Source organism: Onychostruthus taczanowskii, unplaced genomic scaffold, assembly GCF_017590055.1.
Source record: "Onychostruthus taczanowskii isolate IOZ18803 unplaced genomic scaffold, ASM1759005v1 scaffold25, whole genome shotgun sequence".
Classification (NCBI taxonomy): domain Eukaryota; kingdom Metazoa; phylum Chordata; class Aves; order Passeriformes; family Passeridae; genus Onychostruthus; species Onychostruthus taczanowskii.
Window position 1 is genome coordinate 5,559,964 of NW_024499796.1, and position 25,997 is coordinate 5,585,960.

General features: G+C 44.0%; 2 protein-coding genes across 3 annotated transcripts; one reads left to right on the forward strand and one right to left on the reverse strand.

The window, feature by feature from the left end:
• The first annotated feature begins 567 nt into the window (after positions 1-567).
• On the forward strand, positions 568-19,411 carry PKN3 (protein kinase N3). Of its 2 annotated transcripts, XM_041406720.1 has the most exons (22): positions 568-1,105; positions 4,505-4,787; positions 5,324-5,472; positions 6,377-6,506; positions 6,620-6,771; positions 7,146-7,341; positions 7,633-7,821; positions 8,055-8,164; positions 8,648-8,791; positions 9,759-9,834; positions 11,248-11,434; positions 12,210-12,321; positions 13,128-13,204; positions 13,970-14,036; positions 14,589-14,680; positions 15,044-15,220; positions 15,306-15,368; positions 15,910-15,986; positions 16,474-16,616; positions 16,829-16,936; positions 17,500-17,580; positions 18,400-19,411. In XM_041406720.1, the coding sequence occupies exons 1-22, from the start codon at positions 800-802 to the stop codon at positions 18,610-18,612; spliced, it is 3,132 nt and encodes a 1,043-aa protein (XP_041262654.1). In that variant the 5' UTR covers positions 568-799; the 3' UTR covers positions 18,613-19,411. The 2 variants fall into 2 exon arrangements, with proteins under 2 accessions (XP_041262654.1, XP_041262655.1); XM_041406721.1 differs by lacking the exons at positions 16,474-16,616; positions 16,829-16,936; positions 17,500-17,580; positions 18,400-19,411 and adding an exon at positions 15,500-15,561 and having other exon boundaries at positions 15,910-15,944.
• Positions 19,412-20,428: 1,017 nt separating this feature from the next.
• ZDHHC12 (zinc finger DHHC-type palmitoyltransferase 12) lies at positions 20,429-25,941 on the reverse strand. The gene is made up of 5 exons (XM_041406724.1): positions 25,744-25,941; positions 25,309-25,445; positions 24,217-24,303; positions 22,926-23,092; positions 20,429-22,443 (listed from the first exon to the last, which is right to left on the reverse strand). The coding sequence occupies exons 1-5, from the start codon at positions 25,826-25,828 to the stop codon at positions 22,134-22,136; spliced, it is 786 nt and encodes a 261-aa protein (XP_041262658.1). The 5' UTR covers positions 25,829-25,941; the 3' UTR covers positions 20,429-22,133.
• Positions 25,942-25,997: the final 56 nt, after the last annotated feature.

Genomic DNA, 25,997 nt, shown 5'->3' on the forward strand with positions numbered 1-25,997 from the left:
TAAGCTAGGTTCAAATTTTTAAATTTTGAGTTCCTTTTATTAATTACTCTGTTGTAAATCACTTACAAAATGTTTAGGCTAGAAAAATTTTTCTAATTAAGTAAAAGGAACACACTTCTGTTTATTACTGTATTTTTAAATTTGTACGTGAGAATACTATCACTTCCAAATGCCTTCTGATTCACAGTTGTGCACTGCTCCATGATTGAAAAGCATATTAGTAGGATAGTAACATTGTGTAATACTGCTGAGGAGCATCTTTAAACACCTGAAAACAAGAAGTATATTTATATTTTGTTTAAAGCACTGGGCCTGTGACACACTATCGGTTCTGTGTGATACTGTGGCACTACTACAGCACGGTGTTTTTTCACTGCGGTAGCTAGGGGATTGTTACCGGCCTCGCCAATGCACATGGGACGTTTTTTCACTCAAATGTTCAGCAGAATCTGCGTGTGAAGGGGAAAACTTCCCCAGAGCCCAGCACCGCCCCGTTCCAGGGAAAGGATGCAGGGATCCCGTCGCAAGCAGAGCTGCACTTCGCTGGTTCCCCTTCGAACAAGCGCCGGTCACGAGCCCCTGTGGAGAACTGAAACTGGGAACCACCCGATGGCCGCAGCGCCAAGGGCCCGGCTGGGGCCACCCGCGGGCCTTTCTGCTCGGGGCTTCCAGAGGGGCGGAGCGGGGATCCGCCACTGTGCCTGCCGTCCCCTCCCTTCGGCACGGACCCGCAGCCTCTGTGCCACCGCGGGCACCGACCCCTCCAGCCTCTCTCCAGCCTCTCCTTCCCCGGCGGGCGATGTCCGCTACCTCCGCGCCCGCGGCGTCCTCGCTCCTTCCCGCCGCCTCACCGGACCTCGACCGCGCGTTTCCCCTCGGGGCGGGCGGAGGCGGCGGCACCTCCTCAGCCGGGGGCCGGAGCGGCGGCTGCCCCGGGGCCGTGTGGGGAAGGGCGGCTCCCGCTCCTCGTCCCGCTCCCGAGGGCCGCCCGCCGGCAGCTCCCCCGGGCCGCCCCCGCGAGAGGGCGCTGGCGGCGGCCCCGGGACCGCCGAGTTTGAAAAGTGCCGGTCCGGGCGGAGCAATGGCGGCAATGGCGACCCCGCAGGTGAGCGCTGAGGGCTCGGGGTTGGCAGCGGGCCGAGCAGCGCCTTGGGGGAAGGCGGTCCCCGCGCCCTTTGGGGTTCCCTGTGCCCTTTGGGGTTCCCTGTACACTTTGCAGGTCCCTCCATCCCTGCCCCGCCGGGAAAGCACCGCACCCCGCTCCGCCCTTCGGAGGTCCCTCCATCCGTGCCCCCGCCGGGAAAGCACGGCGGCCCGGCGCCCTCTGGGGGTCCCTGTGTCTTCTGGGGGTCCCTGTATCTTCTGGGGGTCCCTGTGTCCTCTGGGGGTCCCTGCATCCATCCCCGCCGGGAAAATTCTGTGTCCCGCCCCGCCGGGAGCCCCCGCAGAGGCGGCTGTGGTGAGGGGCTTCGCGCCGCTCCCCCTCCGCTCGCATGGCTGCGCCCCAAGGAGGTGGGAGAGGGTGTGGGAAGCTGGTGGGATCCCCTAAAAATGCCCCTTTTCGCCTCAGGGAAATGGGGTTCGGGCCAAGTTGGTGCCTGCTGAGGAAATCTCTCGGCGTCGAGGAGGTGTTGGGGGCGAGGCGGCTGCTGGGGCTGGCGCGGGGCCGGGAGGGCAGCCGGGCTCCGTGCTGGGAAAACATTCGTGTCTGGAACAAGCTCCCCGGAGAGGGGGAGATGTTCTGCCCTCTTCCCTTGAGACGAAAGTTTCAAGCCTAATCTGGGAAAGAAGGGACAGAGAGACTGACACAAAGAGCGCCGGCTGCCGCCCGCCCGGGTTCTTCCCATCCCGCTGCTTCCTGGGCTCGCTGCTTCCCACCCTCAGCCTTGGGATTGGGACGGCTCCAGGCAGGACCAAAAGTGTCTTTTTCCTAAGTTAGCCGTGACTTTTTCTTGTAAAACATGAATGTAGCTGGCATGAGGCTCCCCAACGTGGGTCTCATCCCTACAGCACAAAGTTGCTGTGAAAGATGGGATTTAAGATGTCCTGGGAATGTTTGGGCTGCAGGGAGGATGGCAGCCTCACCACTGGCTTATTAAATCAAATTATAAATCAATTTCTGTGTTAGCGGTGAAAGTGTAAAGGCTAGGACTGCTCTGGGCTTTGTGCAGGTGAAACTCATTTCCAAGCTGGGCATAATTGATGGGATGAGATCTCCCTGGCTGCAATCCAGAGGATTAAGTGTAACTCATACTGCTGAAAGTTTTGCTAGTTAGAAAGCAGTCTGGGCACTTGGGTATGACACGAGCCTGGCAGAAGCTCTGGGTGAGCTCCAGCATCCCCACTACAAGTGCCAAAAGCAAGCCAATTTCAGCTACTTTGGGTATTTCTGTGCAAGCTGTAAATGCATTTTGGGATTGTGTTGGAGACCTTTCCAGGGAACCCAAGAACAGCTGCAGCACAGGCTGTGGCAGTGTCCTGACGCCCCACCAAAATTCCTGAGCCAGAAGGCAAAATAGCTTAACCCAAATGCAAATTTGTCTTTCCTGTGCTTCTCAAAAATGGAGTGTTTTGTCTTCCTGGTGCAAACAATGTTTGTGTTATGGCACCCTCTGATCCGCAGAGGGGAAGATGAGGAAGTGAAACATGTTACATTCTAAATATAGAAATTTAGCCTGGTGCATTAACTGATAGTCAGATTAGTTTTTGGCAGAGACTGATGTAGAGGAAAATTGACCTGAGAACTGCCAAGACTCTACCTGTTCTCTGAATCAATACCCAGAGCTTTATATTCAGCACCTTTTATTGGTATTACTCTTGTACCACTGCTCATTCCCTTACTCTGAGTGGATCCAGAGGGGGGAAATTCTTACACCCATTAGCATAATTTGGACAGAAGATGAATCTATGTGCTTTTATTAGTTATTTAAATGAGAATTTTAACCATCAAACTCCTTTCAGTAACTTGCTACAGACTGCATAAAGAGCTTTTTGATTTTCCAATTTAGGGCTGGTAAAGGTTGCCTGTGACTCAGGAACTCCATGATTCAAATTCTTCCTCACAAAACTTTGGATGTCTTTCAAAGCTCTGGCTTAGTTCCTGGCTTTACTAATTGGGCGAGAACTTCCTGAAATCAGGATGTTAGTCTGAACCTTTTTGTTTTGCTACCAATCTGAACAACTCCTATTTTGGCTATTGTGGCCAAAGCTTGGATTTAGGCCAACTTTTCAAATGGATTTTTTTTCCCTTTTTTCTTTGTGCTATTGGAGTGAAATTGTAGCAAAAACTAATCAAGGATGTTTGGTTGAGTCTTTGATTAATAGTTGTTTCTGCAGGAGGCTTTGGATGCACAGCACACTCTGGAAGTGTATTAATGTACATGAGTAACACAAAGCCAGCGTGGTTTGTTGTTGGAAATGTGGTCAACCAGTGACAGAGTGTGAAAACAAGTCGGGATTCCCGAGCCCTGTCTTTAGGCACTGATGTGCTCTGTGATGTTAAGCCAGTTACTGTAGCAGTTCTTGACCACTTTTGCATTTAAGCCATGGGTGTGAGTCATTAATGTGAGGTTATGAATGCATTATTCATTGCTTTGGATGCCTTAAAGCTGCTCTTCCTGTTGAAGAGAGAAGCACAAGCTCTTGCTTGGATGTGTTCTGGTGTTGGGTAGCACCCTTAGGGAAGCTTTGCAGCTCCTGTCTGAATCCAGTGTTTATTTGGGCAGTGTGATAAACCTCTGCTTTGCCCAAACTGGGTATTCCAGAGTCTGTGACAGAGCAGCTCTGTCCAGAGCTGTTGCTGAGCCATATCTCACTAGAACAAGTGGTATTTGAAATTATGTAAAACAAGGACAAGAGTGAATGCCACTAATGCTACTCAAAATAATCAGTGTTTAACATGGCCTTTAGAGAACAGAGATTGAGACATAAGCCTGCTCACCTTTTCAGACACAGCAGACAGTCAAGCTTATTCTTTTGCTTGTTCATTTGTAGAAACAGCTGTAGGGCTTGCGTTTTTCTTCTTCAGGGACAACAGCTGAGGGTTAACACATGCTTGTGGCATTCCTGAAAGCTCTAACGGATTAGCTGAGATGTGTCTTTGAGCAGTCAGCATCAAGGCATAATCAGATAAAAATCTGTAGCTAAAACATCAAACTGGTAAAAGGTAATGTTGATCAGAATAAGAGCAAATATTGGCTGAGCTTTGATTCTTGAAGAACAAAGATGTGTGTAGACATTAAATAACAAGGGGATGAGTAAAATGAAGGTTTTTCTCCATTGTGGTTTAAAATTAAATTAAGGCTTTTTAAGATCAAAGTTGTATTCTGTCCTCTGCAATTGAAATGTAGGTTTGTCTTCTTGAACAATTTGTGAAAAGATTGACTTCAGAATTTCTGAATGAAATGAAGGAGTGGAATCTAATGAGGATATTGCTGCAGTGTCATGAAAATGGTTGGACAGTGTTCTCTCTGAAATGCTCTTGCTCAATGCTCTTGGGCTGCAGGGCAGCTCTCTCTTGCAGCTGGGCAATGACGTGAACTTAATGGATCCAAGCTTCCAGCAGAAACTGGAGGGTGAGAAGGAGCTGCTTCGCCGGGCTATACAGAAGGAACTGAAGATTAAAGAGGGAGCAGAAAACCTGCGCAAAGCGACAACAGACAGAAAGAACCTTGCTCACATCGAGCACGTGCTGAAGTCTTCCAACCGAAAACTGGAGCAGCTGCACTGGGAGCTTCAGGAGCTCAATGCAAGGATTTTGATACCAGACAAAGAGAAGAGTACGACAGGTAGTTCTTGGGTCATGATTGACTGGAACATTCTCTTAGAGTGCTTCAATCTCTAGAGATATTGAATTGATTTAGTCTTCTATTGAGGGCTCACGAGTAGTGGGAGCTTCTTGGTATTTAGCTGATCAAATTATCTGTGGTATAAAAAGTTCAGAATGGTGCTATAAAGGTGAAAGGAGGTGTAGGGAGAAAACCAGCTGAGAGTGGTGGGCATGGGCAATATTCAGAAACAGACTGTAGGTCAAATTTAAGAGATTTGAATAGAATTTCTGGGCAGTTCAACATCCAAGTATTTTATGGGATAATGAGTATAAAATTGGAAAAGTGCTTGTTAGGACGGGTTCACTGGTAAATTAAGAAATATTTACCGATATGAGTTTGAGCTTCCTTTGAAAGTATTTCCCAATCAGTTTTGTACTGACCTTTTTGTACCTTATTTTATAGCCTACCTTTCCTTTGCAGAGTCACCCATCTGTAACCTGGTGAAATGAAACGAGACAAGATGACTAATGATATTGATTGTGTTGTTTGTGCAGATGGATCTGTATCTCCAGATCCCTGTCTCTGGGAAAGAAACCCAGACCCCCTGGCAAGGAAGATTGAAGCTTTGAAAAAGCAGCTGCATGTTGAAATGAAAGTGAAACAAGGAGCTGAGAACATGATCCAAATGTATTCAACATCAAAGGTAAGCAGGAATAAAGAGCCATTTGGGAGCATGGATTACTGGATCATAATTTGTATTTTAAGTCTGCTCACAAATCTCTCTCTGATAATTAATTTGGGAGAGAAATTAATTTGCAAATATTGCTTACCCGAATCCTAGCTCTGTATTTGAGTCTCAGCTTAATGACAGCACATAAGGGTGGTATGAGAGGTACATTAAGTCACTGATGAGGAAGATTGCTTACCTGAATCCTAGCTCTGTACTTTGAGTCTCAGCTTCATGACAGCACATAAGGGTGGTATGAGAGGTACATTAAGTCACTGATGAGGAAAGAAAGAAAGCTAAGGAAGCATTGGTGTTGTAACTGAGTGAGTTGGTGTGATGTTTTCATATCACTGAGTTGTTTAGGATAAAGCACAGCATGTGGCATCTCTTTATGTGAGAAAAATTTTCAGAGTTTTAGTGGATTCGTATTCATCTCATTTTTTGAGTTTGGCATAATCGTATTTAAAAGTCAAAAGATAATTTAAAACATTTCAAATCCAAGCTTATTATGAAGCTTAATTCAATAAGACCAGCAGTGTAAGAGGGCTGTGATATTTTTGTTTGTTCAAAACCTCTGCTCTGCTTACAGAACACTGTAAGTGCAGTTAACCAGGGAACAAGGAGTCTCAGTGACTGCAGGATTTGGTATTAACTGGGCACGTCCTTGACCTGTCCTTTCCCTCTGCAAATGGAGATAGTGATCTCAGAGTCCTTGATCCTCAGTGGTGCCTCTTTTACATAACCACTTGTGTATTCCATTTCAGAGTCAGTTATGACCCTTCATGCAAGCACCACCTCACCCTCTTATCCAAGCACATCATCATCATCACCAATTTTTAGTGATCGTGGTTCTCTCTCTGCATCTGATTCCTTTTGGCAGGAGCGGAAGCTGTTGGCTACAGCTCAGCAGATGCTTCAGGACAGCAAGACAAAGATTGAAATAATCCGCATGCACATCGTGAAAGTATCTCAGTCAGCAGGAGGGATGGAAGATACAGTGGATCCAGCAGGTAACATGCTTCAAGTAGCTGATGCAGCCCACAACAGATGCAGACAGAGCCCTAAGATCCACAGTACTCGGTTGATTTTCATCCTTGCTGTGTTTTACCTCCCAAATGGCCAGTGAGGATGGGGACCACCATCAGTGCTTTGGAGCTGCGGATCGAGGAGCTGAGGCATCACCTGCGCATTGAAGCTGCTGTAGCGGAGGGGGCGAAAAATGTGCTGAAGATCCTGGGAGGGAGTCGGGTACAGGATCGCAAGTTTTTGGCTGAGGTAAGCAGACATTGCTCAGGCCTTCTTGAGAGGGTGGTTTCATGCCTCCGCATTAGTGATTTAGCATGAACGAGCAGGGTTAACTAAGTTACTAATTTAGGAATTTCCTGTCTCTCTGTCGAGGCAGACTGGGATCACTTCCCCTTCTAGGGATAGCATTCCTTGCTTTGGTGACATTTCTCAGGAACATCAGAAGTGACACTGGCGGGCATTCAAGCTCTATGGGAAAATATTTTATCTTTGTCCTGTATTACCAAGATGTTGTCTTCTAGGGTTTTTTTTTTTTTTAAGCTTACTCTTGTTCATGATACCTGGTCTACATGGCTTTACATGGAAAATTTCTGCCTGCTTTCTGTTCTCCTTCACGCTGGTAGGCTCAGGGTCGTTTGCAAGAGTCCTCTCAGAAGATTGATCTGCTGCGCTTCTCCCTGGAACGTCAGCTCAGTGAGCTTTCTCCTGATCACCCAAAAAGAGCACTCATCAAACAGGAGCTGGTAAACACTTCCTCCCTGGGAGCCCGGCATGGCAGCATCCAACCCACTTCAGTCATCAAACCTACAGCCCTTACAGGTAAAGGGATCCTGCATCACCTGTTGTTGTGAGGAGGACAGAGAGAAAAATGAATTCTATTTGTTCTCATTGTTGTCATATGGACATTGGATTTTCTAGGAGCTGGACTTCTAGGTCAGGCAGAACTTTCTGAGCATACAGATTTGCAGTCTTAATAATCTCAAGTCAATTTAAGCTATTAACCAAGAAATCATGAATCTGAGAAATTCTGGGACCTCTTTGAGGTCAGGCTGACTGGAATCACTTTATCTTTGACATAATAATATTCTTTATTCTCCTAAAATTCCTCAGGAACACTGGAAGTGAGACTGATGGGGTGTCAGGATCTATTGGAAAATGTTCCAGGACGTTCCCGAATGACAAGTTCTTCTCCCATCTGTGGCAGCCCGAGTGATTTGAGGTCCCTTTCCCGGACACGAGTTGGTCTGGGCATCCATGGCCGTGGTGTTGCAGGAAAATACCGGAATGAAGAGCCAAGTAGTGAGTACAGTGTTCCCTGTTGACCTGCTGGTGGCATATCAGAGCAAGGGGGCTTCTCACTGGCTCAGCCTGGGACAGGTGTTGTTATAAGAAACCCATTTTCTGCAAAACTAAGAGAGAGAATGAATTGCATTATGCCTGGTCCTCCTAGGACTCTCCTGGAAATTGGTTGGGATGTCCACCTTCAGCATGAGACATTAAACGTTATAATCCATGTTTCCTCCTTTGTCCAGATGAGGTCCTTGCTGTGCTCAAAGTGGACAATAAAGTGGTTGGCCAAACAAACTGGGGACCAGTTAATAACCAGGCGTGGGACCAGAGCTTTGTCATTGAGCTGGACCGGGTAAGTCTGCCTCAGATTCATGTGCTGTTTAATTTTCCATTTAACCTTACCTGATTTGCTTGTTTAGCTGTCATTCCACTTAGCTCAACCTTGTATTGCTGCTGTCCCCATGTCCTTTGATTTGCCTGTTAGCTCGGCCTTCCCCTGAAGGGAGAGCATCACTGCCAGAGATTCAGCTTGAACAGCATCTGCTGTCCTTCTCTCCTTATCTGAGTAGTTTTATTTCATCTTATCAGCAAAGTGGCTCTTAGGGATTTCTAAATGGGGAGTCAAGACAGCAACCTCTAAGAGGGTCTGTAGCTAAGAAGATCTAAAAACATCAAAAGCAGGGAACAGAAGCACTAAAGAAGTATTTTATGCATACTCTTTAGTTTACTGATTTTACTTTTTTTTTAAAAAATACATGTTCCATTTCTAGAGCATGAAGCAGTATGTAATTCTTCTGCCTTTGTTTTCTCCCCTACCATTCACCCATTCCACCAGTCTCGTGAGCTAGAAATTGCAATTTATTGGAGAGATTGGAGAGAACTCTGTGCAGTGAAGTTTTTACGTTTGGATGATTTTCTTGATAATGAACGTCATGGGATGTGCCTCTCGCTGGAGCCACAAGGAATGCTTTTTGCAGAGGTATAAATGTAAGCTTTGTTTCTTTCTCAGAGAATTCTGTCTCTTTAGGGTGTCTGCCCTGAAAGCAGTTGTTCAGCCCAGAGTACAAGAAAGGGAAGGAGCAATAATCTGGAAGGGCAGAGTGATACCTGAAACCCTCTTGCATCAATAGCCCGTATGAAAATAAGGAACAGCACAATAGAATAGATGTGCACGTGCCATAGCCTGGAGTGACTCTTCAGCTGCTCCACTGTAACTCTGTGTGTGTGTGTGTGCTGTGAAATCCGTTCGTTTTTATTTGCTTTCATTATGACTCATTGGTGGCACTTTAATTAAACATATGGCTTAATGGTCAGGATTGAATCATAGAGACTGTAGAATCAGAGATCCAAACTCCCTCTGGCTATACTTATTTTATCATCTTTCTGAGGCTAATAATAGTTTGAAGTACCATCAATGTAGAGATCATCTCGATAATCCCTTCAAAGCCGCAGTATTTTCTCCTTTGTGTTGTGATGAAAGTTCCTGTGGTTATCATTCCAAAGTAGGATCTGAACCTCATGTAACAAAATTTGCCTCCTCTCCCTGCCTTCTTGTTTTTTGTGGTTGGTTTGTGGCATTTGGTTTTGGTGTTTTTTTTTTTTTTACTTCTGTGCCATGTACTACTGTGTTTGTTATTCTACAAATGGGCATGTTCTTTATGCATGGCTTCACAAATTAGATAAAGTTTTTGGGAGGTATAAATTGGTCTTAATTCTGGGGGTTTTCTCAATTTCAGGTAGAAGATAATTCCAATCTCTAAACGCACAGCTGAAGTAGCAGCTGATAAGAGGGTGAATCTGGAATAACCAAGTTTGGAGTCTGGGATTGACTCGAAATTTATCAAACAGATAGAAATGGAGAGTTTGATAAGAAAACAGACGTGTGAAAATTTGGGTTTACAATTGGAATGGATAATCCTGACAAATCTCTTTTGCTTCTCTGACAGGTGATGTTCTGTAATCCTGTCATTGAGAGGAAGCCAAAACTGCAGCGACAGAAGCGCATTTTCCCCAAACAGAAAGGTGAGGTGCTGGAGAAGTCACTGTCCAGGGTGAGAGCAGGGGTTTGCACAAGCAGGTTCTGCTGTCCTACTCAATCTGAGAGATGTTAAACTTTTTCTAATTACTGTGTATGTGAAAGTTTGTTCAGTCACATGAAGGGCAGGCAGTCTGACTGCAGCTCCATCTGTAATGTAGTATTGTCATGGTGCTGCTACTCACAATTAACATTGCTAGGAGGATTTCACTGCTAGTTATTTAACAGACTATTTAGCTCTGGGGCCTCCAGCATAAGAAGGACGTGGACCTCTTACAGCAAGGAGGGCCACCAAGATGCTCAGAGGGCTGGAGCTCCTCTGCTCTGGACACAGGCTGAGAGAATTGGGACTGTTCAGCTCAGGAAGGCTCTCAGACCTTGGAGCCCCTCCCAGCGCCTTAAAGAGGCTCCAAGAAAACTGGAGAGGGACTTTGGACAAGAGTCTGGAGTGACAGGACAAAGAGAGAATGGCTTCCCACTGACAGGGCAGAATTAGATGGGATATTGGGAAGAAATTCTTCTTGTGAGGGTGGTGAGGCACAGGCTGACCAGAGACGCTGTGCTTGTGACATTCCTGAAAGGGCCCAAGGCCAGGTTGGATGGGGCTTGGAACAACCTAGGATAGTGGAAGGTGTCCCTGCTCATGGCATGGGGCTTGAATTAGATGGTCATTAAGGTCCCTCCAACCCAAACCATTCCATGATTCTATGAGAAGATCCAGAACTCAAACCATACTAATTTAACCAGCCGTGCTGTTACTGATGAACAGATATTGGGAGGTTTTCTGGAAAACTCTGAATGACAGAATACTGTAGCATGAACAGGCTACTGACTATCAAGTCTCTGGAGCTGGCATCTCAGATTTATGAGATTTATGAACTGGAGTAGCTTGCATACTTTCTTATTTCTCTGAAAATTCTTTCTTGTGAAGCCGAATAAGGTGAAACTTTACATACTGAGCTTTTGTGGAAGTGGGGATAAATGAGATTTTCTATTTATACTTTTCAGGAAGTAGTAAAAATAATGAAAATATCCCAAATATTTTACTCTTTTTAACACATTTTCAGAAAGTTCCTGTTAGCAGGCTGCATAATTAAAATGTAGTGTTGAAAGATAAGAAAACCTGACGAGAATTAAAATAAATTTTTAATATTCTATTCAATTTCAACTTGAAGATTGTTATGATATTATAAGGAGCTGAACTTAGGTGAAATAGCAGATCTGTTTCATGATCATCATCATTATTAATCTATTCCCTGAAGAAAAGCCCATTCTCCCAAGGGTGAGCTACCCTTTAGGGGTAACCCACAGGTGTTTAGCTGAAAACTAGAGTTTAACACTATGTGAGACTGTAATTTATGTGTTGTAATCTTACTGATGTTTGACTCTGACTCCTCCAGGGAAGGAATTTCTCCGAGCTCCTCAAATGAACATGAATGTTGCAGCCTGGGGTCGCCTGATGATGAGTTTCCTCCCTCCCTGTAGTTCCATCAGCACGCTGAGTCCCCCACTTCATGATCCCAATCACACAGACTTTCCTCCAGTTTCCCCACAAAGCCATGGTGATTCAGCATCCAAATTGAGTAGGTAAGTGGTGTCCTGAGTGTTGGAATGGGTGTAGGGTAGATCTTAAAATTCTGTTGCACCTTACTGAGGTGGAGGAAGACACTGATGAGAAAAAATAATCTGTCTAAAAAAAAAAGATGTACAGTTTCTGTGTTCTAAAGGAAAGAAAATTCCATTCATTACCAGTACAGTAACTGAGCTATGCAAGGTCACCATGTGACTGTTGTGGTAAAAATGCACTCTGCTTTCATGAATGTCTTCACCAGTACAGTAACTGAGCTATACAAGGTCACCATGTGACTGTTGTGGTAAAAATGCACTCTGCTTTCATGAGTAATGTAACACTCAGAAGGGACTTAGCTGAGATTTTGAATGTGCTATAGAAGAAAATTTTCCCCAAAATATTTTTTTTTTAATTGAATCAGTTATTCTCTAAAGAGATTATTCCCACTGATGCAAAGGACCCAGGAAAGAAAAAAAAAAATTACTCAGTTACTGTGTTGCTATTAAAATCAAGATTTCTTTAAGTTCTTGACTTATTTCTACATACCTGTGTTTCATTAATTTTATAGCATCAGAGAGCCAGTGTTAGAATGTGAGTCTAACCAACTTTTAATTCATTTAGGAGAGAGTATGTCTTGTTGGTACTTCACAGACTTATGGTGTGAGTCAGGGAGTCAGTCCTGTTGTCCAGTGATTTGGACCAAACTAGCCCAGCAGAGGTGATACAAAGGTTTCTGTGTACAATGTTCTGCCCTAAGGCAAAGTCTGCTTCGATTCTGTCTTACAAATGCAGTGACTTCCCTGTGGCTAAGCTTACATTTGCTGATGAAGCACCACCCAAGCCTCCACGCCTTTTTCTGGTGGCCAGCTCCAAGGAATCAGCGCCGTCTCCTGCAGATTCTCCGGTAATCTGGGCTAATTGGGAGTGCTGTCTTTGCTGGTTGGTGTTCTTTCAAAGCCCTGTTCTTCTAATTTATTACTGAAGAAATTTGCTATAGTTTAGGCAGGTGCCTCGTTAACTGGCTGTTCTCCAGGAATTCAGAATCCAGTGAACCATTTTGGCATGGAGTCTTCAAAAAGAGTTGAATGTATTTTTTTCCCCCCTCTTTTTAAAAAAATTATAACTTGCTTTTCTTGGAGAAGAAAAATGGGAGGTAGGTCAGCATTGGAGTTCAGGGCAAAAGTACAGAACAGACTACACAGAGAAAGCAGGGAAGGAGGGTCAGCAGACTTTCAGAAGCAAATGAAGTTCTTTGTCATTAAAGAAACTGGGAAAAACCAAGAGCAGCTCTACTTTTCTGACATGAATGAGTAGGAAATTTCTTTGAGCAGTAAAATGACCTGTTCTACCACCTGTTCATACCCTTTCTCATTTGGCTTTTGTGATAGAGGAAACTGCATCCTTTGATCATTGTGACTCTTGACATCAGATGCCATTTTGTAGGAAGTAATTGTTCTGTCCTAGACTTTTAAAAGTGTTTATTTTAAAAGATTTGACCCTATAAAAATTATTGTACATGGGAATAGTTTTGTGTGCTCATAGATAATCTGGTTTTATGCTACTTATGTCCAAGCAAAGGCAATGACCATCTGCAAGAACATGTCTGTGGTCATGCTGGATCCTGACAGAGGAGAAAAGTTGGATGTGGATGTTCAGGTTAGACTTGGTGATTTCAGAAATGACCCACTGTATTTTTCTTTCTCTTCCTAGTGCCTGAAGAGGCTACATGTTGAGGAGAAGTCTTGCAGCTCTCCTGTAACAAGATTTCCAATCCCAGCGTCTCCAAGGTAACTGGATAGCATGGGCTGTCTCAGGTCACAGATTAAAGAGTCACTGGGCTCGCTCAGATTTTTGAGCATGAAGTCTAAAATTCTGCTCAATGTGTACTTTCATTTCTCAGCAAGAAATTCTTAATGCTGAGTGTGGACAATACAATGAAAAATCTGCTCTGAACTTCACTTGTCTAAATGTCTGCTGTATCTTTTCTGTTCATTAACCCAAATACTGAGCCTCTTGGTACACTGTGCACTGCAGTGTAAGAGGTGATTTAGTAGAAGATAAAGTCATTTAGCTGTCTTCAAGGGCTTCCTTGTGTTTGAAGTGCTGTGGTGTAGTATATTTAGATGTGTCTGTGTGCTAAGTAATACATTCCAGAACTACTTTTGGCATGCCTCACACTCATCTATTTCTATTGATTTGCAGTACATGGTGTCTTATTATGATGGGAGGCATAAAACAGGAAGTTGACTTTAGTCTGTGGCACTTATGCAGACACATTTTGTATAAAACAGGGATACACAGCAGTAAATATACCCAGGACAAGTAAAAAACCAGTTTACTATTGTTGACAAAAGACAATTTCCTTACATCAGGGTTACCTTCTTCTTTCTTAAGTGGCAGAACAGCAGCACAAGCTTTAGTTGTCAGGATTGGTTGAGGGGTGGTTGGCACAGTTGTTCGCTTTCCTTTTTGCTATCAGAGCTTCTTTCCTTGACACTTTGATATCTGCTCATGCATCTCTTGGGTACTGTCTCTTCTCTGTTTTTCTGCAGGAAAAGGACAGTTCAGCTGGAGGATTTTCACTGCATTGCTATGTTGGGCCGTGGCCACTTTGGGAAGGTAGTAGAGAAGTCCACTGTGGAGGAGGGCAGTGGTGACAATGGGGCTCTGCCTGGAGGTCTGAATAGAAATATTGCAGGACAGGAGAGATCTGTTGCAGTGCAGATATGAACAACAAACCCAGCCCAGCCACATAAGCAGCTGGTAACTGTTAACAGTCAAAATTCTTCAGGATTTGTGACTTCAAAGTCTGGAGAAAGCTGTCCTGAGAGTGCTAAATCAAGGCACACCATTACCATTTCTTTCATGAGGATCACTAGTGGAAGAGCTCCATTCCCAAAACTTTGCATAACTCCCTCTGTGAGAACTCTGAGGTGCTCCTAAAGCACTGGGCCAGCTGTGACAGTGCTGTTTGGGAGAAGGACATAACTTGCACTGACATCCTTCTGGACTGCTGCAAAGCAGAAGTGCTGTGTTTTTCGAGTTCCTTGAGTTTGGTTTTGAGGATGACTGTCTGGAGTGGATGGAAATAGTTGATGTCAATTTGAGTTAAAGTAATCTGATAAGGAAATAAGAGATTGCTTTAAGTACAGCTTTTCTGTTGTCTTTCAGGTACTGCTGGCCCAATACAAGGCAACTGGGAAGCTGTATGCCATCAAAGCCTTGAAGAAAAAAGACATTATTAGGAGAGATGAAATTGATAGGTGAGCTTTGTTTCGAGATGGCACTGTTGCCAGAGGCTACATTACCACAACTGTAATCAAATGTTAGCAGGCATGGAACTGGCTGTGGTACTCTTAAGGTTAAACGTGACCTTAAGACTTGGATAACTAAAATCAGAAATAAGGAAACTTAGAATGGTGTCTAACTTATGTAAGAATGACACCTGAAGAATATTCTAAAACTCAAGGTTTGGAAGTATATAAGATAAATATTATATTAGCCTTCACTTTTTATTTCTCTAACTTCAGATGTAAAGATTTTCTTCTTCGCCCTCTCTTTCTCAAAACAGGCTTTTCTGCTGAGTCTCTTTAACACTGACATTTTCATTCTTTGAATCCTGGCAGCTTAAACTGTGAGAAGCGAATATTTGAGGTGGTCAATTCTTCTGATCATCCATTCCTTGTGAACATGTTTGCATGTTTCCAGACCCCTCACCATGCCTGTTTTGTGATGGAATACACCCCAGGTGGGGATCTGATGATGCGCATACACGAAGATGTCTTTCCCGAGCATATGGCACAGTAAGCTAGAATTACTTGTCTCCAGGCACTATAAATTTTTAACTTGAATCTCATATTTTGCCTGATAACTATTTCTGTCTTTTAGGTTTTATGCAGCCTGTGTAGTCTTGGGGCTCCAGTTCTTGCATGAGAAGAAAATTGTTTATAGGTAATGCAGAAGAGACCCAAGACAGTTCAGCAACTTGAAGGTTGATTTTTCCTGTAGCTGTGTCTGGAGCTCACTTTCTTGCTGGGGTTTCTAATCTTTCTGCCTGTCTTTATTTTCCCTGGCACTATCAGCATGTTCATCGTGCTCACAGTAGAGAAAGTCACCTAGAAGCTATTCATCTGGCATGTTGCAGGTGATTAATCCTCTGTGACATGTCAATACATTCTGGGGGGCACCTGTAAGTCACTGCTTTCTTTTCACTGGAAAAGGTAATTTGTCATGCTGTTGTGGGAGCTCTTTTCCAGATGAATAATCCCCAGCCAGCTCCACGCTGCTTTTTGAGCCTTTCGTTTAGGGGGAAATATCAGTCAATTAAGGGGAATCTTCCAAATAATGCACGATTAAACCAAATGTAGACTTTACTCAATCTAGATTTTATTCTCTTTATTAACATCTACCTTCTGCCTCTTGCAAAAAAGCTGTATTGGGTGGCAATCCTTAGTCTTCATCCACTGTTTTCTTTCATCTCCTTTGCTTGCAGGGACCTGAAATTGGATAATCTCCTTTTAGATGCTGAAGGATTTGTGAAAATCGCAGATTTTGGATTGTGTAAGGAAGGTGAGTAACTGGAGAAGCTTAAATTGAGCCATCAGGATCAGTTTAGGTGTTTGTTTATAGCTTGTATTAATCCCCATTTAAAAAATTAACATCAAAAAAGTCAAACAACAAAAAGCCCCTCACCTGTCTGACCATGATGAATTTGAGAAGAATACCTTGTTGTGTAATCTTTAGGAGACTTATGAAAGCATTTAAATGTGCTTGTTTGCTCAAAGAAGCCAGGATATAGGATCATATAAAACATGTAGATGAGTAAATGAGCAATGGAAGTGCAGGAAGTTCCTTGGGTTTGCTCTTTATTTTAGCATTGTTTGTATATTTGTTATTTGGAGTCATTGGGGACCTCAGGTTTCACACTTCTCACTGGCAATTCCCCTTGCCCAGCTAACAACATCAGGTGACAAACTACAGCTTTCAGGAGGTGAGGCTGCTTCAGATCCATTCAGTAACTTGTGCTGGATTTTACCAAAGTGTCCTTTTCCTGCAGGAATAGGTTTTGGAGACCGGACAAACACCTTCTGTGGCACCCCTGAGTTCCTGGCCCCGGAGGTGCTGACAGACATCTCGTACACGCGGGCAGTGGACTGGTGGGGCCTGGGTGTGCTCATTTATGAGATGCTTGTTGGTGAGGTAAGGCCAGCTTCCCTTAGGGGATCTCATTAACCAGCCAAAGTAAAATATTGCTAAATGTAGCTAACTATTTATTATTTACATTTTTCCCATTCATAGTGCTTGCCAAACAGTAATTAATTAATCCATACAACTCCCTTCTAGTCTCATGCTTATTTAATAGTGAGGAGTGGGTGCTACGTGGATTGAATAACACAATGTCCCAATTGCAGTCACCATTCCCTGGAGATGATGAGGAAGAAGTCTTTGACAGCATTGTCAATGATGAAGTCCGGTATCCACGATTCCTGTCAACTGAAGCACTTTCCATAATCCGTAAGGTAAAGGGTTGATGGTCTCTGGGAGCCTGAGGAATTTGCATTTACTGTGAAGTGGATCCAGAGGGACTTGATTAGGATTGTACAGCATTTGTGTGTGTAATCTGGAGCTGCCTACATAGGCTGAGGAAATATTTAAAATTTGCACGTATTTTCCCTTTCTTCTCTTTATGTAAATGCAGTTCTTCCGTGTAAGGATGACTAAGCAGGCTGCTTACTGTTCCTGCTAAGTCTGGCACAGAGAAGTGTTGATTCAAGGGCAGGAATGTCAGAGCCATTCAGTGGAGATGACTGGATTCAGTTTTTGAATGTGACCCCCTAGTCAAGGTGCACAATTAAGCTGAGATGCTCCATGCAGTTTATGGCAGGTATCTTATCACTGCTGGCAAATTGTTTACAAGAAACTAGGTCTGAGTTATTCCTGGCACATTATGACCTTGGTGCAAAGTGAGAATGAGGAAACACCGAGGGATCAGGCCACCTCCTTTCTTTTGTTTTTCTCTCTGGAACGTTATTTCTGTCCATTCTGGTTCCCATTGTTTAATTTTGAACTGATATCTCTGCAGCTACTTCGTAAATGTCCAGAGCGTAGACTGGGAGCAGGGGAAAAAGATGCAGAAGAGATTAAAATTCAGCCCTTTTTTAAGGTAGGAACTTGATTTATACCTCTCCCTTGTTTCTTGTGTTTGAGCAGACAGTGATTTGCTCTCTGTTGGTGTTGAGGCTTATTTCCCTTTGTTATCAGGGAGATCTTAATGATAGTTTCTGTTGTACCTCATTCCTCCATTTAGGAATATATGTTTCAAGTCACATCCCCCAAGTCTGTTTTCTGGGATCTTTATGCTTCCAGAGTCAGTTTATTTCTGATTGTGCTGCTTCTATGTACAATTATACTTAACTTTAGAGACATGAACAAATATTCCTTTTAAAATTAAACTGCAGCATCAAAGATGTTATCTAGTGATGACAATGATTATCAGTCGGTCTGTTTGATCACCTGCATTTGCAGGATACACATGACTCTTAAGAGAAATGGAGGTTAAATTGCTTTGTGTCAGGGGCATGTGTTTGTTCCAGGCAAAGCTGTTGCCATCCCTCCTCATTATTACTCATCTGTCCAAAAGTTTTTAGCCTTATAACACTTGTGTGGCTTTGCACTGGAGCAAGAAAAGAACTTGGATGTCACAAATTGCTGGGATCCACAGATCCACCTGGCCAAGGCTGAGCTGCAGTTTTGTCCCTCCTAAATACAGCTGTAGCTTTAAAATACACTGCATGGAATCTCTGCACTACCTCCTGTGCTGTTTGTTTTGGGCCTTTTTTCAGTTCTCTCTCTTTTTTTAATTAGTAGAAATAAGACAGGTTTGCAAGTGATCCGTAAGGGAGGCTTCAGTTCTCCCTCCGACTTTCGCATTTCATAAATAATCTTGGTGTCAATATGGCCTGTTGCTGTCCTTTTCTTACAGGGAATTGATTGGAATGCCTTGTTTGCCAGGAGGCTGAAGCCCCCCTTTGTGCCCACTCTAAGAGATCCAACCGACATCAGCAACTTCGATGAAGAGTTCACTTCCCAAAAGCCAATCCTTACTCCTCCTGAGGAGGTTTCTCTCCTAACCCGTAAGGAGCAGACTGTCTTCAAGGACTTTGACTTTGTTTCCAGACATCTTTTAGATGTGTGATTCCCAGGCTACAAAAACATGAAGAGATTGTTGCCACCTTGAGAGAGCACAGAGAAGACTTTGAAGGGCCAGTGGAAAAGCCAACATGATTTGTAGTACAGGTAGTGCTGATGGCCCCAGGATGAGGTGCCCTGCAAGCTGAATTAACCTGCTGTGGCTTTTCCAGCCTCATGTGTTGGAAGGATCCTGGATGTCAATTACCTTTAAGGAATAATTAATGTTTGATGGGGTATATCTTATTCTGTCATTGAACGTAGATGAAATTTGGAATTTAAGCTGGACTTGAAATCAAATCATCTCTGCAACCCAGGTTACTCTTTGCAAAAAGCCTAAGTAAGTAGTGTGATTTTTAAAGTTGTAGCATAGCAGAGGAATGGGCACTTCTCACTGATTTTCTAGAGATGCAGCATTCCCTCCTGGTAAAGATTGTATGCCACTTCCCACTCATAAAAATGTGTATGCCAGGCAAGTAATGGATTTTAACACTACCAAGACAATGATGTTTGATAATGATCCAAGTGATTTATTGGAAGGAAGATCAATCTTTCAACTTAAGGATGCCAACTCTTAGCTCTTGTTTATAATGATATCAAACTCCACAGCTTTGCACATGTTTTTTTCTTTTTTGAAAATAAAGATACCTTTCTATATAATAAATATTCAGCTTTTCATCTCCTTTATGTCAGCTGAATGTTTCAGGTCAGGGCTAACCAAAATGCTTAACAGGCAGGACTTAGTTTTCTCCATAAATGCCAGTAGTAATTTCTTTCCCTTTCCCTTTCCCTTTCCTTCTTTCCTTTCTTTCCTTTCATCAGGGCTAACCAAAATGCTAAACAGGCAGGACTTAGTTTTCTCAATAAATGCCAGTAGTAATATTTATTTTCTTTCTTTCTTTTCTTTCCTTTCTTTCTTTCTTTTTCTCATTCAGGTTGTCTGTGTACATATTGCACAGTGTCATCAGCTGTCAGATACCAATGACTGCAGTCAGGTTATCTCTCCACAGATTTTAGCAGTGTGTACGTCCTGTATCATTTTTGGGGACAGCTAACTAATGACAGTCAATACTGGAAAATCAGTGAGTTAAAGGTGATTTCATTGCCTCTCAGCTGTCAGATAGCAATGACTGCAGTCAGGTTATCTCTCCACAGATTTTAGCAGTGTGTACATCCTGTATAATTTTTGGGGACAGCTAACTAATGACAGTCAATACTGGAAAATCAGTGAGTTAAAGGTGATTTCATTGCCTCGTAATCTATTTTTTTCTACTTTATAAGATACATTTTCATGTCTTAAATTCATAATGTTAGCTCATTAGGCAAAAAGGGAAGGGTTTTTAGAGATAAGGCATCTGATGCAAACAAGGACACAATCATTACTCTTTCAGTTTGTCTTCACCAGACAGAGACAGAAGTGGGACTAAGGCAACTGTGCTGCAGCTGGAGACAAGGATCTAGGGAATTGTTAAGCCAAGGCAGGTCCCAGTGCTTCAGGATTCAGTGAGGTAAGAGCTCTGTTTGTGCAAACCAGGGATATTTCACACTCAACCTAGATTTCCTATTTTCAGAGCCAAGTATAACTGCTTCTGAAAATTCCCATGTACAAAGATCCTTTCAACCTCCTGCTCACCCTGGCAGTGCACTGGCCTGTTCAGAGCAGGATACACATTTTCCTCACTCTTGGAGTGGCAGTTACTGTTGGCCTCTGTGGTGTATTTTGTGGCTTTGGTTCAAGGCCACTGTGCAGTGGGAGGTAGCACAGTGGATTGTTAGCACAGGTGAAACCTAGAACTTAGGTTCAAAGTGAGAGCCATAGACAATTTAAAAATGCATATTTAATATTTTATTTTATAATTTATGGTTAAGTAAAAAAAAAAAGGTAAATTAACACCCAGGTGTATTTTAAAGAAATACCAGACAGAGCAAAACTGCTTTGAGCTGTTGTACCTGCTGATAAACTTTCACTTAACTGATACCTGAAGAACCAGGAACTGCAGTGTGACCCACAGCTAGCAGGTACCACAGCAATACAAGCAAACTGCACAATACTTCTGAATGGTGTAGCAGCTTTACAAAAACAATCCTTAGCATTCTGATATCCCTCTGATAAAGCTTCTACCCTGAACAAAGCAGACTGTGCACAGATCACAGACTCTGGAGCTGGTCAAAAAAGGGATCTTTTGCTGCAATTAAATTGCTTTTGGACTGTCGTGCTGTCTTAGTAACTACACTATCTTTTCATGAGTGCTTATCAACGTTAAACCCTGAGTGCTTCTGAGTTGGTGCTAATTCCTGAGCCAAGACAATTAAGGCACAAGATAATTTTAACTAACATTTTGTTGTGGTAGTTTTTCTTGTTTTGTTTGTTTTTGTTTTAACAGAAAAGGGTCAGGACTAAAATTCACACTACAGCCTTTTTTGTTTTAAAGCTAAGATCAGTCATCCCAAATTTCCTTTTAGTTCCCCAAGGATATCTGAAGTATGACCTTTAATTTCAATGGAAAGCAGATCCTCTTGCTGCTATCCTGAAAGCTGTCAGCATCTCTCATCTCAGGACCTGAAATCTTTTCTCTTGCACTGAAATGGTATTATTTTATTAAAATGTCACTAGTGAGTTGAGGTAGCAGTTTTACCAAAAGTGTTACTTTAGTTAGGCATGAGGTACCCACCTCTGCTCCTGCTTCTCTCCCAAGCTACAGCAAAGGCCTGAGCACAATGTTATCTGCAGAAATAACTCGGTAGCCAAGGATTACTTTTCTGTCCAAAGAAAAGTGATGGTATCATTCTTCACTGACTTGATTCAAAACAGTGAATTGTTAGCAGTATCATCAACTTAAAAAGCTGTGAGGAAGCTGCTCAGGGCATCACAAAATACAGATTAATTATCTCATAAGATTCAATGGATGTCTAACAGCTCTTTCTTATGCACATTAACAGTATTACGCCTTAAGTCTTCATGGAAAGCATTAAGTTGAGGCATGTGGACAAAATAAAATCTGCTTTTGACTCTCTAAATATTTACTCAAATATTTCTCTTACATGCCTGATGCTACTGCCAAAAGGCACTGCAGTTCTCACAGTCAGAACTTGGCTGAAAAAAGGCCACGGGAATTACACTGATCCTGGCTGGTTTTATGTGTAATTGCTGCTGTTCCCTAGCAGCAAAAAGTGAAGGAGACCTGGGAGGAGAGAAGTGAACACGAATAGTCACACTAATCTTGCATTTCTTCTGGAGAGATGTGGATGCACTTAACAAAAGGAAATAAATTTAGAGAGACACCGTGCTCAGCCTGGAAATCAGCTCTGCTGGCTTTGCCCTTCCCAGAACTGTATTCTTGCCTTTAACAGTGCTGTTTATATATAAAAAATAACCCTGACTATCCCTGAAATGTAATTTGCAGATGAACAGCTTGTGGAGCAGGTTGCACAGTCCATGACATGTTAAAGTTCAGTGCAAGGAAACAGCAACCACTGCATTAGCAAAGTTTTACCCAGCAGCCTGCCAGCTGTGTTGGCACACTGGGACTAGACAGGCTCAGTGTTCCTGTGAAAATAGATGTTCTCCCATGCAGTGAGGTGGCGTGAGCAGAAGAATCTCCAGAGGTTGAGGATGATCCCTTGGTCAAAGGGGTTCTCCAGCTCGGAGTGCCGCAGGTAGGAGATGCGGTGGTGAGACATGAACTCCCAGGTCGTGGTGTTGCATGAGATCAGGTACAGGTGGGAAACAAGCAGCAGCAGGACCACAATGGTGAATATGAATATCAGGAGGAAGGACACAAGGAGGAAAATGTTGTGCTGCAGCCACTCCCGGGATTGTTCAAAGTAGAGGCCTGACCTTTCGATTCAAACAGAAATAAACCCGTAGTTAAAGAAGCAGAACTAGTTTCATAAACTAAGCAAACCTGATGACACATTTAAGTTTGATTCATAACTAATGAGCTGCTAATAATCCTTGACTACAGAGAGTTAATATACTATGAAGTCCTGAGAGACTGCACCACAGGAATTGGAAGCTAAATTTAGAAGATACTGTTTCCCTGACAGCTGTGAGACACAATCACCCTGGGTTAACTCCTCTCCTGAACAGCTGGAACCCTGTTGGAGTTTCCAGCACTTGAATGTGTAAACAAAGATCGTGTTACAGGGACTGAAGCAAAATGAACAATGAAACCTAAATTACCAGAGACTGCTCAAGATTAGAGAGCTCCAGGATGAAAAAGAGGGTGACGATCCAGAGCCAGTCTGTGTTCTAAGCCAGCCCAAGGAGCACGACAACTTTCAGCAATCAGAGGTCCAAAAGCCATCTCCCAGCCTTACCAAGCAACATGGCCTCCCCACAGCAGAACCACAAGCTGCACACTCAGGTAGACTATGAAGAGGGGGTGATTCCTTTCTCCTACACAGTTCTCAAGCCAGGGGCAGTGATGGTCGTAGCGCCGCACGCAGTGCTGGCACAGCTGGCAGTGCCTGGCTCGCATGGGTTGCTGCAAAACACAATCAGGAAAAGAAAAAACTCACTGGCTATAGTTCATGGCTGTCCCACTCCCATTTGGTAGAAGAGAACATCATGCAAATCTCTTTCCCCACAATACTGTCCCTAAAACACTTGCTTGTGAGACAACAGCACATCAGCATTGCTAAGACAAATCAAAGGGACTGTAATTCTTCTGGTCAAGACCCAAATGGGTGGGATTCAAATTAAGTGATCCTCCCACACTCCTCCTATCTACACATTTTCTTTATTATCTACCTATTATAGGAAGTCCAGCGTGCCAAGGAGGGAGACAAAGCCAATCAGTGTAGTCAGGAAAGCCAGAGTATTGAGGTGAAAAACTGGAACCACTACTATCAAATAGAGTGGGCGGGGATGTGATGCTTTTTGGGGATCTACAGAGAAGTGCCTCCATGTGAGTACAAGACACTTGCACAGAAAACAGCTCACTTACCAGGCACAGAGAAGGTGAAAGACCTGGCTGAGAAAAGTAGTGCTTCCTAGGATTTGTCCCCTGCAGTGTATGCATGCTTTGCCAGCTTTTCTTCTTGCAATAAGCTCATTCTTCCTGACTGATACTCTTCGGGAATTTATGGGAGCTGGGGTAATGCTTAATTTTATTAAACTAATAAGGATCACTCTGAAAACAACCCTTTCTAGGCTTACACAAACTGTTTTAAGAGCTAATTTCATTGTTGTAGTTTCTCCTTCATGCTGTCATTTACCATTCAGGCCAATGTTTTGCTGTTTTAAAGCCCTGAACAAGTTCACAACAATGAGCAGTTCCCACATGTTACACTCAGCTTCCTTTCTGGCTATCAAGGTATTTTCAAAATAACTTATTTGATAGTACTGCAAAGTCTGGCTGACATGGTAGTAAGAGTGTGGAGTACAATTTTCTCATGGCAAAAAGAGATTCTTGTTTCTATAAGCCAGCAGAGACTTGTTTCAACCTTGGAAAAGTGGCCTGTGTGCCAGTGTCCATCACTACTACTTGTGTAGCCTCTGCTCACCCTCCTCTAAGCAGCAATTACAGACCACCGACAGCAGCTGAAGAACAATGTAAGCTTTCAAATCACTCTTCCCTTCCTCTTCCAGCATGTTCTGGATGCCCACCTTCACCAGGCAGTAACCACAGCGCCGCAGCTTAATGTCACCTGCAAGCTGAGGGATCACCACACCTTGTCCTTTATCTTCACCTTCCTACAAAAAAGAGAAAGGAAGGGATTGAGGAGGGTTCTTGAGCTCCTGTCTAGGCATGACTGAGCTGTCTTGCTGCATACTTTTACTTAACAGTTACACAGTGTTTGTTATCTTTATCATTAGGAACAAAATAATTAATTAGAATTCCTACAGAAACTGCAGACAATTATGGTACAGTGAGAGAGAACAGGTTACTGTAACCCTCCAAAGAATGTTTGCAGAGAGGCAGAAATAACTGTGGACCTGTGGACAAGATATAGTCTGGGACAAAAACAAGGTTAGACTTCACTTATAACCCTCCAAAGAATGTTTGCAAAGAGGCAGAAATAACTGTGGACAAGATATAGTCTGGGACAAAAACAAGGTTAGACTTCACTTCTAAACACAATAACAATGTCTTTTTGGTATGAGCAGTGCTAATTAGTCATACACAGCCAACACTGACATTAATGATGGATGACTAAGATTGATAATGCTTTTGTCCTACAGTCTATAAGGCAGTGAACCTTGAGCAGACTAGCAGTTACTGAAACTTTGCATCTCCATTTATTTCACTGTAACTTGTTTGTGGATGTGTCCTCTGAGAGGGCAACAAATCCATAAAGAGTTCAATAAATAGAGCTGCAGAGAGCACTGTCTGCCAAGACTGCCCTTCAGTTCCGGGCTTTTTTTGCACTTGTACCACTTAGCAGTGGTTACTGTAAAATAGGTCATATACACATTCCACAGGGCACTGCAGTCTCTGCTCTAGGAGAGGACTTGAGCTCAAATGGCACAGTTATGTACAAGGGAAGTGTGGAAGGCACATTTAAAGCCTGTAAACCCTATTGCTGTTACAAAATACCAGTGTGAGACAGTCTGTTCCCATCTCCAATGGTCTATGCATGTGTCCTCCAGCACAACAGAAACTGTTTCAGATTGTTCTTATCTACCAGAGTGGAAAAAGTAGAAAAGCCTATAGACTTAACAGCTGCTCCACTTTGTTCTATTCATGAAGGGATCTACCTTCACTTCCTCTTCAGGTTTAACAAAACCCGGATCCATGAGAGACACCTTGAAGTACAGCAGGACTGAGCACAAAACCAGCAAAACGAAGATCAGCGGCTGAAGCAGCTCCCCGCGCTCCTCTTGCTTTTGCAGATCTGAAAGGTACCCATGAAAGACAGAGAGCAGCAGCTCTGTGAAGCGTCCTGGATTTTTCTCTCTGGCCTCAACAAAGGGGTCCCGAATCTATGAAAAGGAAATGGAGAGAGACCAGGCGGAGAGAGGAGAGGCTGAGAAGGGGCTCCCCAGACCCCCCGCCCTCGGGGCACCCCCGGGCGCGGATAGCCCGTGTCCCGCAGGGCCCGCCCGCCAGCCCCGTCCTCCGCCCGCCGGGGGCGGAGCGGCCCCGGCCCGGCCCCGGCCCCCTGCCCGCAGCCCGGCCGGGCCCCGCCTCACCCGTGCGGTGCAGGAGGAGCCCGAGCAGCAGGGCCGCGCTGAGGGCCGTGTGTGCCGCCCGCACCCAGCGCCCGCCGGGGCCCATGGCCGCCCGGCTTCACCGGCTCCGGGGCTCCGCCGGCCCGGAAGGCCTGCGGGCAGCGCTGGCAGGGCCGGACGGGACGCGGGCAGCGCCCCGAGGCGGGGCCAGGGCGGGCCAGCCCTACGGGGGAGGCTCCGCTGGGCTGTCGGACGGGTCCCGCTCCCGGAGCGGG

Excerpts from the sequence above, each read along its gene's own strand:
- PKN3 (XM_041406720.1), top strand. The coding sequence starts at position 800 with ATGTCCGCTACCTCCGCGCCCGCGGCGTCCTCGCTCCTTCCCGCCGCC. Across the intron at positions 4,788-5,323 it reads CAAAGAGAAGAGTACGACAG|ATGGATCTGTATCTCCAGAT; the intron begins GTAGTTCTTGGG and ends TTGTTTGTGCAG. Across the intron at positions 13,205-13,969 it reads CCAATCCCAGCGTCTCCAAG|GAAAAGGACAGTTCAGCTGG; the intron begins GTAACTGGATAG and ends GTTTTTCTGCAG.
- ZDHHC12 (XM_041406724.1), bottom strand. The coding sequence starts at position 25,828 with ATGGGCCCCGGCGGGCGCTGGGTGCGGGCGGCACACACGGCCCTCAGC. Across the intron at positions 25,446-25,743 it reads GCTCCTCCTGCACCGCACGG|ATCTGCAAAAGCAAGAGGAG; the intron begins GTGAGGCGGGGC and ends GGTACCTTTCAG. Across the intron at positions 24,304-25,308 it reads AACCTGAAGAGGAAGTGAAG|GAAGGTGAAGATAAAGGACA; the intron begins GTAGATCCCTTC and ends TCTTTTTTGTAG.